General features: G+C 44.7%; 1 protein-coding gene across 3 annotated transcripts in view; it reads right to left on the bottom strand.

The window, feature by feature from the left end:
- URI1 (URI1 prefoldin like chaperone) overlaps positions 1-11,385 on the bottom strand; it is a 59,749-nt gene extending 48,364 nt beyond the window's left edge. For 2 of the 3 annotated variants that reach the window (XR_012717241.1, XM_075282114.1), the window contains exon 1: positions 11,270-11,385. Coding sequence is in view for 1 of the 3 variants with exons in the window: in XM_075282114.1 (XP_075138215.1) it covers positions 11,270-11,383 (114 nt within the window). In the remaining 2 variants the exon portion in view is untranslated. The remainder of the gene's footprint in view (positions 1-11,269) is intronic. The other variant, XM_075282115.1, reaches the window with a different exon arrangement.
- Between the last annotated feature and the right edge of the window lie 9,055 nt (positions 11,386-20,440).

Below are 20,440 nucleotides of genomic sequence, written 5' to 3'. Positions count from 1 at the left end.
CCACTTAATTTTCTTCTTCCGGCTGGGCTCAGACTTGTGCGCCTATGCAGTCGGCTCTGCTATCGGGACCCAGGCAGAGCCAAGTGCACAGGTCAGCCGGCGAACATTTTTTTGGAGGCCGCTTACGCACGCATGCGCAGGACGCTCCTGTTCTACATAGTACTACAGGAGCCTCCTAATTCAGCGTCATCACTGAGCGGTAAAGAATGCCCCCTCTGGGGGGCCACACGGTGGCTCAGTGGTTAGCACTGCAGCCTTGCAGCACTGGGGTCCTGGTGTTCAAATCCTGCCAAGGGCAAAAACACATCTGCAAGGAGTTTGTATGTTCTCCCCGTGTTTGCATGGATTTCCATCCCATATTCCAAAAAGACATATTGATAGGAAATAAAAATGTACATTGTGAGCTCTATGTGGGGCTCACAATCTACATAAAAAAAAAAAAAAAAAAAAAAGAATGCCCCCTCTGACAGTACAAGACAATGTACGGGCACAACATGAAATGTCCTAAGCTCTGTAATGTCAGAAGGGCGGTGTGTGGTTCAGAGCTTCAATCAAAAGGCAGTGTCAGAGATCAGAATCACACCCCTTGCCTGCTCTTGTATGGCACTGCCCTCCTGACACCATGGGAACAATATGCAAATCTGACTTCCATGATGTAATTAGGAAGTTAGTGCCTAAGTCATGCACATCCTCAGTGAGCGCCCTCTATTGGTGTGCAAGTCTATCTTCCATGATGTAATTAAGAAGACAGAACCCCAGTCATGAAGCCCAATAGGTGGCGCTCCCTTTAACATCATGCCCGGCCTTCTCAGAGGCCTTTGTTTGCAATGAACAAAGGCCTCTGAGAAGGTCGGGCATGATGTTAAAGGGAGCGCCACCTATTGGGCTGCATGACTGAGGCTATTAAATCATGTAAGATAGACTTGCACATCCTCAGTGAGCGCCCTCTATTGGTGTGCATGACTGAGGCACTGACTTCCTAAATACATCATAGAAGTCAGATTTGCATATTCTTCCCATGTTCCCTTGCACAGTGGAGTGCTAATGGCTTAATAAGACTCCACACACCTAAATGGTGGTCTCTCCCTATGGAGTGATGATATCCCCCCAACTCCTGACAGTACAGAGTCTAAATAGTATATCAGGCAAAACTAACAGCAATGATTGCTAGACTAGAGAAAAATATTCCAACTGTGCCAGAATCAGTGGAGCAGCAGCTATTAATTGATGTAAAGTGCTGAACTTGGTGGAGGTGGTAAAAGGCCCTCTCTAAAACCTATATAAACTGTAAAAAGTACGAATGTGATTTTACTGTAATACACAAATACTCAATATTGTGGTCACCAATGGTGGTGACTGAAAGTGAAGCATTAAAACAAGGCTGTTATTATGGCTAATTCTGAGTCTTCCTAAAACCCTGTATGGCAAATCTGCCCAGCGGAACCCGAACAAAACACAGGTCCGAACAAAACACAGGTCCGAACAAAACACAGGTCCGAACAAAACACAGGTCTTGCCAGGTCAACACATTGGCTCAGTGGTTAGCACTGCAGCCTTGCAGCTCTGGAGTCCTGGGTTCGTATCCTGACAATGTCTGCAAGGAGTATGTATGTTCTCCCTGTGTTTGAGTGAATTTCCTCCCAAAGACATACGGATAGGGAAAAATGTAGATTGTGAGCTCTATATGGGGCTCACAATCTACATTAAAAAAAACACATACAAAGATATTGCTGCATAACTAACTTATCTTTCCTAAACAATAAAGGACTATTTTGCTGCTTAAAAATCCAACATAATTGATTCCTGTTTCCCTAAAATAGTCAGAAATCCATACTTATGGGCCCAGTCAATGTGAACTGGTCAGTGGATCAATTGAAAACAAACTCAATATAGAAAAAAAATGTCCTGTGAGAGAAAAAAAAAAAATCTTTGCATGCAAAAATTTCTTTTCTCTACTCGTCTGAGCCATTCAAGTGTATGGACACAGATCAAACATAGTAATACACCAAGATATACACAATGGCTTTATCATAGCTCTCAGAAGAGTTCATTCTGATTAAAGCAGCCTAAGACAGCAAGATACTAGGCCTCACTAATGGAGAATGACTATTTCCCCGCTCTTTGCTAGGATTATTAGAAGATAGGAAGTGTCTGCAGCAGCGCTGGGTGTAGTCAGTAAAAGCCTGTCCTGCAGCTGCTGGTGACTATGTCATCCCAAGTGCAGAGAGAACTTGTAACTCGTGGCTATGTAATCTGACCGGCCAGGGCTACAGGCATGGCATGCCTTCGGCCTTATACACACTTTCGTGTGCTGCCATGCGCTCCAGGAAAAGCACACAATCCTTCTGACTTTCAATGTATTCATTTAGATGTCTGTTTTTCACTTACCATTTGTCTATGGAAAAACAGCAATAACATGCTTTAGGCTGGTCTTACACGGCCGTAATGTAACTCCGCAAATGTGGGTTTTCAATTGCGGACACATTATATTCAATGTGGCCTCTTAAACCACCGGATATTTTATCCGTGGTGTGGCCGGGCCACAACCGTAGTCCGCAATTTATAGAACATGTCCGTAATGGCCGTGAATTGCGGCACTGCATGGACTCTATGGGCGAGTGCGGCAGGACACAGACATCTGCGGAGTCTATGTTGCTGATCAGCAACTTGCGGACCGTACATTCAATACGGTTGTGTAAGACCAGCCTTACTCTGGTCTATTATTAAGATGTTATTAAAGGTATTATACCATTAAAAAAACTTTTTTTTCTAGGTAACACGTCGGAATAGCCTTTAGAAAGGCTATTCGTCTCCTACCTTTGGAAGTGATCTCCGCTGCGCCGTTCGTTCGAAATTCGCCGAACAGAGCGTACTGCGCAGGCGTCCGACGTCCAGCCGAAGAAGGAAGGGAGGATGCAGAAGAAGACAGAGGCGGCGCTGGAGTCGGTTTTCGAGCAGCAATGGGGATGCCCCCATCGCTGCGAGAGAACTAATTAGCATACCGGTACAAACCGGTATTTCGAACGAACGGCGCGGCGGCGATCACTTCCAAAGGTAGGAAACGAATAGCCTTTCTAAAGGCTATTCCGACGTGTTACCTAGAAAAAAAAGTTTTTTAATGGTAGAATCCCTTTAAGTAGAAGTGTGAATAAGGCCTAAGCCTGCTCCCTCTGCTTCACTTAGGACACGCGTATTTGTATCACATGGGAAACAAATTTTCTTTAACAATGATGGTGAAATAAATGATTTTTCCTGTGGTGGCGCTGCAGGACAATTAAAAACTTATTTCACGTTCCCCAACAGTTTACTCTGGAAGACCTATATAAAATACAGTAAGTGACTTCTTGCGGACTTTGAATTAGCAGGTCAGTCTGCAAATCACATGAGTGGCTGGCCACCCATGTTGGAGCTCACTGAAAAGAACAATGTATTCAGTGCATGGCTGCACCATTTACTATACATTAATATTCCTGGTGCTTCATGGGCAAGGGAGGGAGCCAAGGCCAGTTTTAGACAAAGTGGGGCCTTGGGCAAATTTACATGTGAAGCCTTAAATTCTAAGACATATCCATTGGTGGAACTACTGCAATAGCAGCTGCTTAGAGGCCTGTGTCCATAAGTTGTCCAATATGCCCCTGGTGCTTTTGTTTGTTAAATATGCCATTAACTACTGGAGTTACTCCAGCAGGTAACGGGCCCTATTTACTTAGCAGTCCCTACTCCTGCCCATGGCTGCCACCGCTTCCCCTTCAGCCCTCCAGGGAGCCCCGTAAGTCCCAGATCAGGTCGCTGACACTGAATAGAATCAGGACTTCGCTGACAGGGACATGATATGGAATGCATGGGGCACAGCGATCAGCAAGTACGGCCATGATACTTGGTATTTGTTGAGCGAACTTCGCAACATCTGTCTTACAAGGTTTGCCTGGCAGTTTCGCTCCAACAAACTGCTATTAGGGTCAGGTCACACGTGAACTGCCCGCGCGGGTTTTGGCACCGAGAGAGACGCGGCGAGCCGTGTCTCTCTCTTGTCAAAACCCGCCTGCTGCGACCATTGCGGTCGCGGCTTTCCCCTCCGCTGTCGGCTCAAATGAATGAGCCGACATAGGAGGGAGCTGCCGGGGGCGGAAGCCGCGTGGCTGAGCCCGCGCGGCTTCCGCCTGAAGATAGGGCAGGTCGCTTCTTTTCTCCGCTAGCGGCAGCCCGCCGCTAGCGGGAAAAAAAAGCCCGGTGGTCTAAATAGACCACCATTGTAAAGGGGCGGATTTTGAAGCGAAATCCGCTGTCATAATCCGCCCCTTTGCCCACGTGTGAACTAGCCCTTATACTCTAGGGTGTTTTCTGACCACACAGTACAATGTTCAGAGGTCTGGGGAATGAGAAAAAAAAACCCACAGTCTTACTTACCTCTCCTGTGCTCTAACACAAATTCCTGCTGTCTTCGGCCCTCTTCAATGATGTCACAAACAACACGAGGGAACGGCTGGAGTCATTGATGCACAATGATGCTAACCTAATCCATGTCTGTGGTGTCATTGAAGAGGGTCAAAGACAGCAGGAACACTGGAACACAGGAGAGGTAAGCAAGATTTATTTATTTTTTTATCCCCAACTCCCCTGGTCCTCAGAAAGTTATACTATTGGTTCTTAAGAGACCCAAAAATATAATAGTTCATGATCCCCAAAATTTTTGCAATATTTACATCTAACACCATACTCTGTGTGGAGGGGCCACTATGGGACATTATACCTTATGAAGGGGACACCATGGGACATTATACAAAAGTCTTGCATGGAGAAATTTTCTCCCTGCCAATTTCAAGAAGACTTTTCACGTTCTCTGGCAGCTGGAATGCAATGAATTCAATGCACCATCAGCTTTGACAGTGCGCACCTGGGTGCCAGAGATGGTCAATGCCATTAGTTTCGGCACCAATATCCCTTCACTGTCAGAAGAGCGGTCCTTACTGTTCAGCGTAAGGAACGCCCCCTCTGACAGTGCAATACTTTGGAAGAGTACTATCGGGAGGGAGAGAGGGTGTGTTCCGTACCACCCAGCAATGCTGCTAGGCAGTAAAGCACACCTTTCTGACAGTGGAGAGAGATCGGTGATGAAACTAACGAAAAATACCAGTCAGCAACCAGTAACCCAGTGGCCCCCTCATGAGCTTGAGGTCCCAGCACTTATCGGGTGCTGATTCACAGCAAATAGTGCTGAAGTCAGGAGCCCCCTGTGTTATCGGGGCCCTGGGCGATTGCCCACTTTGCTCCCCCCTAACACCAGCCCTGAAGGGAGCCTCTCACCAGATCCCAGCCCTGCAGATAGGTTAGGGTCACCTGAATCAAACAATGAATCAGTGCCTGTTTTGTCAATATGCATATGTCAATAAGTAAATGAGTTATTTAGTGCAATGAAGGTGTTGTCATTACCCCTAAGACCTCATTAGCATATTCATAAAAGCAGTGCTATCTTGTTAAGAAAAGCACCAACTGCCAAGGGGAAAACACCACTTATTGTCTGCCGGGCTGGGTTCTGGCAAGAGACTCTCCTTAATATTCAAAATGCACACAATATGCAGCTAAAACTAAAAGCCTAAAATAGTTACCAACATCCTGAGAATTCACTAAGCTAGTCAAATAACCTTCAAGGAAGTGAAAAATATCTGCCCTACCTGTCTGACAATATGATGTATGGGGGAACAGGACAGCTTTATAGATCTACTGTAACACATGCCAGAGAGCAGCTTCCTATTAAGCCTATACCACATTACAACTTTAGCTTCAGGTGGGAGGATCCAAATCACATTTGATGCCATCATGTGCTTTGACTTTTCTCACCTTGAAGTGCACTTTTATAGAACAGGATGGAAACACTCATGTGATGGTTGTGTGATGGAGTGCCTTGGGTTTCATCTACTTCTGCTGCGATGTGACTGCTGCATGACTCCAACAAATCACGTCAAAGTTGCAGTCAGATGAGGTAACTCAGACTCTGATGAGTGCAGGTGCCAATAGTTGCACAAGTAATATTTAAAGGGGTTATCCACAGTCTACACATCGATGATCTGTCCTTCGGATAGGCCATCAACTTTAGATGAGTGGTGCTCTGACTGTCAGGCCCTCGGTAGTTCAGCCGTTTACTGAAGGGCACAACTTGCAGCATTATTACTTATGTGCACTGCTGACTTTCCATACTTTACATAGCAGAAGTTATAGGTACTGCAGCAGGGTCTCATTCAAGTCTTAAACATCGCTGCTACTAAAAAAATACAGCGAATGAGCAGAACAGCGATCAGCATGCAAGCAATCCTTTAACCAGCAGAAAACTCCAGGAATAAGCCATACATTTGTGAAAGATGGATAACTCCATTAAATGATTTATTGCAAACCTGTCACTATCTGAGAGCATGATATCATAGAGGGAGAGAAGCAGCTCTATGATATATAGATTTATAGGATTTGTAGCAGGATTTCAGAGTAAAATGCTGAATACAATCTGACAGGACTCCTAGAAGGGACAAAGAGTCCTGCTTATGTCCACACAGGCAGATTGAGAGCTCTTTCTGTATCAGTATGTAAGTATGGCAGGGTAAGAAGGATTCCTTCTCTTCAGAGTCCAATATAGTAGTAGTATCAAATAGTTTATTTGTAATTTTTTTTTTACTTTTTCAAAACATATGTTTGTCTATCAGAGCAATCCAACAGAAAAACCGCAATATTGGCATAGCATATCCATTATCCACCTGGCAAGATAAATATTATATTCAATTTTACAGAACTGATCATGCATGAGGCGATACAAATGATGTGTAATTTTTAATTCCTATTATTTGCTCAGTAACACTTTTAGAAGAAAGGATTATTTTATGCTTAGGACACTTGAAGTCCCACTAGGTGTCTTTACGTACGCCTGCCTGTGTTGCAGGAACAAATAGACTGTGGTATATGCCAAACCTGGAGACCACTGTAAAATGCAGCTGCCGCTATATTGAGGACAGCGCTTATCCTCGTGACAGCTGCTATTCACAGGCTGCTGCTGTCACCGCATGCTCATAAATAGTACGATCACACAGAGAACATCCCATAACTTCTGTCAGAAAAGCACACTTTATAAAGGAGCCAGCCACCTAATGCCTTTTCCAAATAAAACTAAAATATGTGTATAATAAATATATATATATATATATATATATATATATATACACACACACACACACACAGTATATATTATTATATTATCACACTGAGTTTATGCTCCGCTCATTCTGAACATAAACTCATTCAGAGTGAACGGTGTAAAAAACAGATCCCATTGACTTCAATGGGTGCCGGCATACGCGCGCTACCCATTGAAATCAATGGGAGGCTTTTTTACCTATTGTGTTCAATGTGAAACGCGCATATCATAATAGGTAAAAAAAGCCTCCCGCGTATGCCGGCACCCATTCAAGTCAATGGGATCTGTTTTTCACACCGCTCACTCTGAATGAGTTTTACGTTCAGAATGAGCGAGCGTAAACTCCGTGTGCAGGCTCCCTAAACTCATTCAGAGTGAGCGGCGTAAAAACAGCTACCCATTGAAATCATACGCACATATCACATTGAAAGCAATAGTTTAAAAAAGCCTCCCATTGATTTCAATGGGTAGCGCGCGTATGCCGTCACCCATAGAAGTCAATGGGATCTGTTTTAACACCGCTCACTCTGAACGAGCTTACGTTCAGAATGAGCGGAGCGTAAACTTTGTGGGAAGGCAGCCTTAGACACTTATAGTGTATACAGTTGGTACCCAGCAAGTATAGTGAGGTCTCAGCTTGATTTACAGGTATGAAAGTATCAAGTGGTGTAAAGGGTTCCAGCTATTCAAATTTGATGACCTATCTGTAAGATATGACATCAATTTTATATTGGTGGACTTCCGAGCAGTGGGACCCCTGCTTGGGTGAGATCTGCAGTTGTAATTGACATGCTGTGGGTTTGAAACTGCAGTGATTTTATTTGCCGCACGTAGATGAGATTTGTAGAAATCTCATCCACGGTGTTGCTGCTGTAGTTGGCAGTGGGTTAGCTGATTTGCATTACAGTATAATGGCGTCCTTTTGCCTCCCTCCACGATGTATAATGGCCCACTTTTGCGTCCACAAACTGTAATGTGCCGACACCATATACCTAGGAAGCAAGTGGTGCTTACAGACATCAATACCATTTACAGCTCCCTGGACTCCCTCCCTCTGCTCTGAGCTCTTTGTACACAAATCTGTACGAGCCGCAGCAAGAAAGGCGCAGGGAGTCTGAGAAGCTGAGTATTAAGAACTGTTGAAGTCTGTAAACTCAGTCTGCAATCTGGCCTATTAAAGCAAATAATACAATTGGAAGAGCTTATTGTGGGCCCTCCCCCAGGCACGCTGGGCCCCAGAACATGCCTGGATTGGCCTGTTTCTGGCACCAGCCCTGCAGAATGTCATGTGCCTTAAAAATGTGAAAAGTAGGATAGAGAAAGAGTAGGCAAATATTTATACTGAGGGGAAGGTCTTTTGTCCCTTAAAAGTCAGTATCATATTAATGTCCTGAATTAAGAAAGGCTGAACGTAGCAACCACCTGTAAGAATATCCTGTGCCCCTATAACAACATTGCCCTAATGACCTGCTAGCTCATGGAACTTTATAGAAGACACTCGAGTGTTTGCGCAGAATTGTCCAGACAAGCTGTTAAGTCGTATCAGCACAGAAGCAGTTTTTAACCCCTTGCCACTCTGCGCCATATAAAAAAAAAAAAAGTTATGAAAGACGTGGAAAAAATATGAAAAAAGTTGCAGAGAATTAATGTACAAATTATTTTGCATCCTTAAAGGGTTAAAAGCAGCTTGTAACTTTATCCATGAAGAATCACAACTGCCCAGCCCATCCCATAACTATAGCCCACTACACACCAGTAACCTTCTCACAGTGCTGATCCTTGAGCTATGTAGTGACAACCAGTACTGTTATTTTAGGTAGAAGCTTACACTTGCACGCTCATGTCCTCCCTGAAGACATGGTATGTCACACCTTTACATTATCTTGTGAGGCTGAGGTGCCAGACTTGCACTGGGGGAACAGTCAACAAGGAGGTTCAGTCTTATGAGGAAGTGTAAGCCCTTCTTAACCTCCTTCTAGAGAGTGCAGGTGACTACAGATCCCAGGAGATTATCACTCCGGTCATGGCCCTACCATGTGTTTATATGAGAACTGAACACAACTAATTATGGAAGAGAGGGGAAGTGCCCAATACTGGAGGAGGGGATTGTATGGGAGGAAACAGCCAGAAAGTACAACACGAGTCTGGAATAACATGAGAGCACACGGTACAGATCCCGCACCATAGATAAGATCAGGATAATCTGAAGGGATTTTCCAGTCAATCACGCAATTTCTTGATAGACTTTGTTTCTCAAGTCCTCGCCATTTTGAAGATCCCTGCTTGCTGACAAGAGAATACTTTTTTACATACTTACCAACACCTGGTCCTCTCGTCGGTAAAAATAAGTGTTATTGAGCCCTGCCCCTGGTATCGCCCCAACAGACTAGAACGCCCACTTAAAGGGCAAAGATTAACAGGCCGGGCCAAACTGCAGGTATTACCAGGCCAGGTTTTCCAAAACTGCTGTCGAAAGTTCAGGGCAATCCCAGTTAGCAACAGTGGGGGGAAATTTTTTAAGAACAGCAGATCATGTGCCAGTCTTAATATACTGTGAACTGATGGCAGAGGTGCCCAAATTGTTAAGAGGTTCCGTGGCTCTTATGAACTCTGGCACACGGCAGGATGACCCGTGCTCCAGTAATGAAGTCCAGGGCAGTCAGGTCCTAGCAGGGATCTCAGTTTTTTGGTGTGGTTATGGTAAATCGCCGCTGGATTGGGGAAAGTGACAAATAGGCACAAATAAGGGCAATGTGGCAAAGATCAGCCATATCTACGTCCATCTTTACCAATTTTTAGGCAAAAATTAAATAATACCCCCCTCCCCACCCAATGTATTAACATAAACAGGCTAAAAACAGACAACACTTGTCACACCTTTGTTTACATCTGTGCAGAGCATTCAGTTACACATGGCAGTCACAATCCTCTGCCAGGTCCATCCCATTTTCTGATTGCTTCCAGTGTATTGAATCATCATGTCAATCATTTTGACAGGAACATAGATCTGTGTGACGCACACTTTTTCTGACAAACGTGGCAGAATCTGCAATTGAATCTTCAACACAGATGTGAACACGGCCTAGAATGATGCAGCCAAGTACCAGGACAGAAGAGAGATTGGTTCTGCGGATGTTTTTCAGCTCATGGGTACATTTGTCCTGGTGTAACCTGGTAATAAATCACATCATGATATGTGTGTGGCTATATTGGGAAATGTCACATGACCCACAGGAAGTATCCTAAACAGTAAGAGGGTGACCAGTGATAGAATGGGCGGACTGAAGGTTAATGGGGTAACAACAGGAATGAAGTGACAAGTGATTGTTTTTTGGGATTACTGGTGATGCTGTACATTGGGATGAAAGGGATATGTTAGACAAGTCAGTCATTTGGATGATATGTTACCCCAGGCTGCAGGTAATGTTTTAGTTAAGGCTGCAGAATACCAAGGGAAGATGATGGTTTGGCCCAATCTGCAGTTTTTTGAGGCAACAGGTAGTGTATTTCTCAGACAGAAGACTCTTGGGGCAAGAGCTGATACGTTAGCTCAGAGAGCAGGCTTTGGGGTAAAATGTGATAGGACAGCTCAGGCTGAAGTCTCTTGGGGCAGCAGTTGCAATGTGTTAGCTTTGGCTGTAAATTTCTGGGGTGACGTAAAGTATTGGCTTAGACTGTGGGTTTTTAAGTTGACAGGTAACGTGTCACCTTAGGCTGTAGGTTATTGGGGCAACAGGTAATGCCTTAGCCAGACTGTGGGAAGCCCAGATATTTGGGGTGATCAGTGATACAGCACCTCAGACTGCAGTTTGTCAGGTGACAGATGATATATTGGACGAAGTGCAGCTGATTTGCTGGGGAGGCCAGGAGATTTTATGGGGGGGACTGGTGAATTATGCTGCAGCTTTATTACGTGCACGTGATTGGCTATGGTGGTCTGCAGATGTCCGAGGTGACAGGTGATACGTAGGGGTTGACCTCAGGTCACAAGGATGACATATAACATGTGGGCTGCCGCAGCACGCTACACCTCCCGCTCACATAGCCGGGGCAGCAGGTCACGTTACCGCTCCCTTTCACCCGCGTGGTTACCTTGTTCTGCTCCTCCTGAAGTCGGGTCACCTCCTGGGTGTTGAGCCGCTGCCACCCCCCATCCCTCATCTCGTCCATGCTCCAAAGCTCCAACCCTGCCCCCTCTTCTCTCATTGGTCAACAGAGAGAAAATACTGACGTCACTACCTCGCGAGATAGTTCCTCAAAATCCTAACTCTCACGTGGAGAAGGGGGTGTGTCCGCATCGTCATGACAACACCAAGCACGTGACTTCCTTCCCACCCTTACACTAGAGCCGTCATGTGACAACCAAGCCTCACACAACCAGAGTAGGTGGAGAAGAAGTAGTTGCCCATAGCAACCTTTTACATTCATTTCTTATAGATCCTTTGCAAAATGAAAGCTGTAAAATAAGTATATTTATGTCACTAGAAGTACAAAAGTGTGTATGTCACCCTGAAAAAGCCTGGTGGAAGAGCAAAGTCTCTGGAAAGTTGGGTGTTTCATTTAGCTTGCTGACGAGGGGGTTGTTAATGAGGTTAATTAGCAGCAAGGTGGGGGCGCTACAAGTACGGCCTGGTTCATACCCGCACTGTATTCCATTAGGGGTGTCCGCTTGGAGACAACCGTACGAAATGCCTAATGCATTAAAAAGCTGTGAACGATGACAACACATGAACCCCATAGACTATAATGGGGTCCATGTGTTCTCTGCGCAGTGTCCGCACGAATCGTGCAGAGACAACAGTAGTGCTTGAAGTACTTTTGTCTCTGCATGATTCGTGCGAACACCTTACGGAAAACACACAGACCCCATTATAGTCTATGGGGTCCATGTGTTGTCATTGTTCACTGCTTTTTAATGCGTTTGGTATTTTGTACGGGGGAGTCTCCAAGCGGACTCCCCTAACGGAATACCGAACGCAGATGTAAACCAGACCTAGGGGTTCGCCCTTCCCATGACGCTTCCTGTCTGGGCAAGAAACGGACTTTGCCAGATCTTGTTGGACCAGAACCCTGTGACGCTGGGTTCACACTAGCATTCGGCAGTCCGAGCATAAAATGCTCACCGGCGCTCACGGCCGGACACCTTTCAAACCCATTCAAATGAATGGGTTTGAAAGAGTCCTGCAGCTTTCCGTCTCCTGCCTCTGTTTTGTACAGGAAACGGAAACCTGCAAAACGGACTCCCAGGTGCAGATGTGGACGAGCCCTGAGTTGGTAAGAATCGCTATGTTTGTGGAGATATTTGGTAGTAGGCCAGGGGTCTCATAGTGAAGGACACTGTTGTGTAGTCAGAACCCAGACAACTGAGGATTTGTTTTGCACTGTGATGTACATGTTGTTTGTATATGAAAACAGAAGTCAGTTCTGAAGTGAATCCACTGTGTAGAAGTGTGAAGTTATTAGAAATTGCTGATGTGCCAACAATCTTGACGAAGAAGTGGTGATCCTGTGTGCTATAATAACCGCCAAGGTGTCACAGGGCCCTTGAACACTGGATTAAGGGGTTGTTCAGCATAATTTTATTTTTTTGTTTTTGTTTTTTATTAATTAGTACGTGAAGGTAGCGAAATGCTCTCCTGTCCCCAAACAGTGGACTAAGGGAAGGACTCAGGGATGCCACATGCAACGGAGACTTCCATCGGTAGAAAACAAGCGATCTGTAGGATCGGACAGTGCTGGATGGCACTGGGGACAGGTGAGTATGTATATATTAATTATTTATTTATTTTTACCTCCCCTGGCCTAATTAAAAAAATAAATAAATAAATCCCGGACAACCCCTTTAACTATAAATCCCTTGGAGTGAGAATATTTATAATGCACAGCTTTCCACTGTCCTAAAGGAAAAATTAACCTTTTAATGCCAAATGAAGCAGTCAGTCTTCAGCATATAGTCAATGAGAGATTCTGCGGCACAAAAAACGGGCACGATTACTAACAGTGGATGGGAAAGCTTGCCCACAAAGACACGTTTTGAACAAGTCTTTCTTGGAACCTGGACCCAGGTAGAGAAAGAAAGGGCCAGTCAGCGGCCTCAGCAAAGGACACCTGATGGCTACAGATGGCTAAAATGTACAGATGGAACAGAGCTGACAGTTCTAAAGAGAAATTGCACATGAGGGCCCAAGCTGAGATTTTGCATCGGGGCCTGTGAGCCTTAGTTACGCCCCTATGACCTACAACTGGTCTGACTACCAGACTATCATATATATTCTGAACACAATGATGCCCCAGATTTGGATTTCAAAAAGTCATGAGGCATTGGTAAGGCATAACAGAAATCATGAAGCTGCAGCATGTGTAGTCTACACCTTGGAAAGTACAAAAGGCACAACAGTGTACTGCCTGTGGTGGAACCATCACAAATCCTCTTCCGTTAACATACTAGAGCATGAAGTGCGGGATGACTCAACAGAGACAATTAAAATGACATGATACAATACCAGCGGCATAATGCAGACATACAGTCCTATGAAAAAGTTTGGGCACCCCTATTAATCTTAATCATTTTTAGTTCTAAATATTTTGGTATTTGCAACAGCCATTTCAGTTTGATATATCTAATAACTGATGGACACAGTAATATTTCAGGATTGAAATGAGGTTTATTGTACTAACAGAAAATGTGCAATATGCATTAAACCAAAATTTGACCGGTGCAAAAGTATGGGCACCTCAACAGAAAAGTGACATTAATATTTAGTAGATCCTCCTTTTGCAAAGATAACAGCCTCTAGTCGCTTCCTGTAGCTTTTAATCAGTTCCTGGATCCTGGATAAAGGTATTTTGGACAAACAATTCAAGTTCAGTTAAGTTAGATGGTCGCCGAGCATGGACAGCCCGCTTCAAATCATCCCACAGATGTTCAATGATATTCAGGTCTGGGGACTGGGATGGCCATTCCAGAACATTGTAATTGTTCCTCTGCATGAATGCCTGAGGATTTGGAGCGGTGTTTTGGATCATTGTCTTGCTGAAATATCCATCCCCGGCGTAACTTCAACTTCGTCACTGATTCTTGAACATTATTCTCAAGAATCTGCTGATACTGAATGGAATCCATGCGACTCTCAACTTTAACAAGATTCCCGATGCCGGCATTGGCCACACAGCCCCAAAGCATGATGGAACCTCCACCAAATTTTACAGTGGGTAGCATGTGTTTTTCTTGGAATGCTGTTTCTTTTTGGACGCCATGCATAACGCCTTTTTTTATAACCAAACAACTCAATTTTTGTTTCCAAAATGAAGCTGCCTTGTCCAAATGTGCTTTTTCATACCTCAGGCAACTCTATTTGTGGCGTACGTGCAGAAACGGCTTCTTTCTCATCACTCTCCCATACAGCTTCTATTTGTGCAAAGTGCGCTGTATAGTTGACCGATGCACAGTGACACCATCTGCAGCAAGATGATGCTGCAGCTCTTTGGAGGTGGTCTGTGGATTGTCCTTGACTCTTCTCACCATTCTTCTTCTCTGCCTTTCTGATATTTTTCTTGGCCTGCCACTTCTGGGCTTAACAAGAACTGTCCCTGTGGTCTTCCATTTCCTTACTATGTTCCTCACAGTGGAAACTGACAGGTTAAATCTCTGAGACAACGTTTTGTATCCTTCCCCTGAACAACTATGTTGAACAATCTTTGTTTTCAGATCATTTGAGAGCGGGCTGTCCATGTTCGGCGACCATCAAACTTAACTGAACTTGAATTGTTTTGTAGAAAGAAATGGTCCAAAATACCTTCATCCAGGATCCAGGAACTGATTAAAAGCTACAGGAAGCGACTAGAGGCTGTTATCTTTGCAAAAGGAGGATGTACTAAATATTAATGTCACTTTTCTGTTGAGGTGCCCATATTTTTGCACCGGTCAAATATTGGTTTAATGCATATTGCACATTTTCTGTTAGTACAATAAACCTCATTTCAATCCTGAAATATTACTGTGTCCATCAGTTATTAGATATATCAAACTGAAATGGCTGTTGCAAACACCAAAATATTTAGAACTAAAAATGATTAAGATTAATAGGGGTGCCCAAACTTTTTCATAGGACTGTATGTGCCATCAGTATTAGCTATACAGTATGCACTGCAAACAATTAATACAATGCACAAAAATATTACACGCATACCTCCCAACTTTCAAAGGATTGAAGGAGTGACAAAATGTGCTGGATTTTAGGTTTCATAAGCCTTGCCTTGCACACTTTTGGATGACCCAGTGATAACCATGTCCCTTTATTTCACCATTCAGTAAAACGCTTCTTTTAGTGGCCCTGACATGTTGTGGCTCCCACATTATAATGTCCTCTTGTGGCGCTCACACATAAAAATACATATACAAAGAACTCAGATGAGTTTAAAGGGGCTCTAGCATTGGGAAAAGTCATTTTTAACTAAGCACATCCTTGCATAGCCTTTAGAAAGGCTAATCCACACATACCATTTGTATCTAAATCGCCTCAGTGGCTTTTGAATGAGCCCGTTTTTATTAATATGCTAATTAGCTTCCAGCCAGCACAGGAAGTTCCCAGCAGCCTCCTCTCTGCTATTCTATCCTATCTGTGTGTGCAAACAGGAAGTCAGCAGCAGCAGCCTGTGCTGTACACATAGGAAAGAATAGCAGAGGGTGCACGATGCGACTTCCGGGGTGCACTGAGAGGCTAATTAGCATATGAATAAACACAGGCTCATTCAAAAACTGCTGAGGCAATTTACATACAAAAGGTAGGTGTGGAATAGCCTTTCTAAAGGCTCTGCAAGTATGTGCTTAGTTAAAATGACTTTTCCCAGTGATAGAGCCGCTTTAAGCCACGTCATATCTTCTGCCACCCAGAACCATTTGACAGCACCTACAATTTGGGACTTTTGAAAGGGATAATAGGCCTCATACCATTATCTGCTTTTATTTTTTCTCTATCTTGAGTGGAGACTGAAGGTAATAAACTACAAGTCCTCTGTGGAAGGTGGTGGCCTCCACTATCTTACATGGGCTTCCAGGGGAAAAAAAAACACCTTCAGAATGAGTAGCATGCTACTTGTTTTTCTGCAGACTCTACATGGAAAAGCCAATTGAATATTCCCTGAAAGATTATATTTATTGAATGCAGGGGCAAATTTAGGAGAAGTGGCAATCCATCAGTGCCCACCCTAGGCCACTGCACTGACTGCCAGAAAAGCCCATGAAAACTTGTAATGAATGTTGAGTGGCAACTGAGTGCTTAGCTCCAAGATGAAAAGTCTTTAGCATTACTGTGAACCATTCAGAATTTTCTATATTCTGCATATATTTTACCTGAAACTAAGTCAGATTATCACACTAGTCCTAAAAGTAGTGTGAGAAGGTGACAGGCAGAGTGCTGGTGTCCAGGTATATCTCCCTCAGGTTTCTGACATATGTGTGGTCCAGTGCGGGTTTTGAGTAGGCCTCAGTCCAGGTGTGGGTCCTAGGTTCATTACTGGGCCAGAAAAGGCTGCAGAGCCTGCACTTCCGGGGAGATCCTGGGAGTGCAGGCTGGGTTGCCTGGGTCTGTCCTGACTAGGGTTGAGCGATCGGGATTGGAAATGTTCGGATTCCGATCGGCGATCGAGTACATTTCACGATCGCGATCGGAATTCTGATCCCGATCTTTTCCGGCAGGATCGAGGTCGGAGGTTATTTCCCACAAAACTGTCGTATCAGATGAGCGAGCACTATTCGAAACTCCCATTTCGAATAGCACGCATCCATAGGAATGAATGGAAGCGGCCGGCATACTCGGAAGCTGTGCCATATACTTGGCTCTGCTACATCTCAGATGTAGCAGAGTTGAGTATACGGTAAAACAGGGACGAAGCATCTACACCCTTGGCCTGGGCCAACTCATAGAATATCATGGCTTTCAGTACCACTGCTATGCCGATGACACCGAAATCTACATCTCTGGACCAGACATTACCTCCCTGCTGGCCAGAATTCCAGATTGTTTAGCGGCCGTAGCCTCCTTCCTCTCCTCCCGCTTTCTCAAACTCAACATGGAGAAAACAGAGTTTATCATCTTCAGCCCATCCTGTATGGCCCCTCCACCTGACCCATCTATCAAAGTTAACGGAACCACAATTACCCCTGTCCCACAGGCCCGATGCCTTGGGGTAACCCTGGACTCTGACCTATCCTTCAAGCCACATATTCAAGCCCTCAACACCTCCTGCCGCCTCCAGCTCAAGAACATCCACCGAATTCGCCCCTTCCTCACCCAGGAAACTACCAAGATGCTCATCCAGGCCCTCATAATCTCCTGCCTAGACTACTGCAACACCCTTCTCCATGGACTCCCAGCTAACACCCTCACCCCCCTCCAGTCCACCTTAAACTGCGCTGCTCGCTTAATCCACCTCACCCCCCGATCTTCATCGGCTGCTCCCCTCTGCCAGTCCCTCCACTGGCTACCTATAGCCCAGCGAATTGAGTTCAAGCTACTAACGTTAACATACAAAGCCATCCACAACCTGTCCCCTCCATATATCTCTGACCTAATCTCCCGCTACCTCCCCACATGTAACCTCAGATCCTCCAATGACCTCCTGCTCCACTCTGCTCTCATCCACTCCTCACACAACCATCTCCAAGATTTTTTTTTTTTTTTTTTTTTAAATGTAGATTGTGAGCCCTACATAGAGCTCACAATGTACATTTTTCCCTACCAGTATGTCTTTTTGGAATATGGGATGGAAATCCATGCAAACACGGGGAGAACATACAAACTCCTTGCAGATGGTTTTATGCCCTTGGTGGGATTTGAACACCAGGACTCCAGCGCTGCAAGGCTGCAGTGCTAACCACTGAGCCACCGTGTGGCCCCTCCAAGATTTCTCTCGTGCATCCCCCATACTCTGGAACTCCTTACCACGACACATAAGACTGACCCCCACAATCACAGGCTTCAAGAAGGCCCTGAAGACTCACCTATTCAGGAAGGCCTACAACCCCCAATAACACTATCATCGCACTGCCATCTGTACAGTCTCCCCCTCTCCTTCTGTCTCTACCCCCCTTCCCTCATAGATTGTAAGCCCTCGCAGGCAGGGCCCTCTACCCCACTGTGCCAGTCAGTCACTGTTAGTATTATATCTACCTGTATATTCTGTGTATTGTATGTAACCCCCAAATGTAAAGCACCATGGAATTAATGGTGCTATATAAATAAATAATAATAAGAGTGGCAGGCTGTGGTAAATCACTCTGTGCTGCACTGCTGTGAGCACGACGTGGCACTCGCCATATAATAAGCCATGGCTGAAGTTCGCGAGTAGATAGATACTACTGTACATTGACTTGTCCATCTACTCTTCTGCTTCGTCCCTGCTTTATCATACAGTAAAGCAGGGACGAAGCAGAAGAGTAGATAGACAAGTCAATGTACAGTTATGAAAATGTAGCAGAGTCCAGTATATGGCACAGCAGGGAGGAAACAGAAGAGTAGATAGTATCTATCTACTCGCGAACTTCGCTCAACTTACCTGCACAGATCCGCTGACGCTCCCCGTTCTTCTCGCTCTTCTTCTCTCTTATTGACATGCCTTCAGAGCGCCCTGTGCCCCCCCCCCCCCGCCTCCCTAGGCTAGTGTTAGAGATGCTGAGAGAAAGCGGGACTTGTGGCTAAGCCACAACAAGCCCTGCCTACTCCAATAATCTCTAATACTAGCCTAGGGAGGTGGGGGCGCGCACGGCGCTCTTAAGGCATGTCAATGAGAGAGGACCGGACTGAGAAGAACGGGCAGCGGATCTGTGCAGGTAAGCGGACACCAGGGGGACTAAGTAGTCGGGGGATTTTTTTTTAATCACAACACAGCGTGGAGTCCAAAAATTTAAACAATTTTTGGACTCCATGCTGTGTAGTGAATAGGATTGTTTTTAAAATCCGATCTTCGATTATGAAAAAAAATCCCATTGACTTGAATTAGGATCGGAATTGGGATCTGGATCGGGTTCGAATGGAAAATGATCAGAAATCGGATCTTAAAAATGATCCTGAAATTTCAAGATCAGCTCAACCCTAGTCCTGACACTGTGAAACTGCTGAAACGGTATTGTACTCTTTTTAGGTAGATTCGTGTGGCTGGTAGTAAGCCCCACGTACAGTTAGCATTTACTGTTAGTTAGCGTCAGATGAGCAGGATTTTGTTTCACACTGTTCTGCCTGAAGTTAAGGCTGTATTTTACTTTGCCCATTTTTTGTGCCTGATGTGAAGGTGTATTTTTCTGGGGTGGGGTTGGTTTCTTTTGTTTTGTTTTTTTTAAATCTTTTTACTATAGTTCTGTGTCCCTCTCTCTGACTGGTTGGGTCCACACCATTGCTCCTACCGAGCTACCTTTCCCTCAGTAGATAAAGGGAACCAAAATGTTCATCAATATTAGGTGCAAGATCCAGGACCCAAACAGGTCAGCTGCTTCAGAACATTACAGCTTCCAGCAATGTTTAAATGCCTGAAGTAGCACTTCTCACTCGCCGTACAAACTGTAACAGAGGCATTAGGTGCTGCAGTGCTTCCACACAGACTTCATCTAAGTATTACTGGGAACCGTGCTGTCCCAGGAAATTGGTCATCCATATCCCCCTTTAATATTCATGGGTCCACTATCAATAGGACAATTAGACAAAAATGGTATGCATAGCAGGATTGCAAGGAGAAAGCCACCTCTTTCAAAAAATTTTATTGTCCATCTGCAGTTTGCTAACAATCACCTGGACAAGCTAAAAGACTATTGGAACAATGTTTTGTATATAGATTCAGCTTTTTTGTTTAATGGTCACTAACTTTACAGACAATTTAGTCTCCTTTCATAGGGCATGATGTGATCCTGGACCAAAATGTAATGCCCTTTAATTCAAAATGTTGCTTTCTGCCTGAAAAAGCCCTACAAAGCTCCTGCCACTAGGTGTCTCACTTCTAACTAATTTGCAGTTGACTCAGAGAAGTATGACCCTAGATAGGAGATAGAGGCAAGACAGAAAAACAGTGAGTGGGATGTTCATTTCTCTCTTCACAGTGATTGGCGTAGGGAAGGGTTGATGCTCCTCAGTCACAACACATGTCTGCAAACTTGCTTTTGCGCAAAGGACTGAAGATTCTCCAAATTTCACACCCTACAATGTAAGAAAAGTCTTCTATATACAGTACTTGTATCTACCTCTGGCTGCTTGGGTGATTACAGATGAGATATTA

The sequence above is a fragment of the Leptodactylus fuscus genome, chromosome 7 (assembly GCF_031893055.1).
Source record: "Leptodactylus fuscus isolate aLepFus1 chromosome 7, aLepFus1.hap2, whole genome shotgun sequence".
Lineage (NCBI taxonomy): Eukaryota > Metazoa > Chordata > Amphibia > Anura > Leptodactylidae > Leptodactylus > Leptodactylus fuscus.
This window is presented reverse-complemented; position numbering and strand designations above follow the sequence as displayed.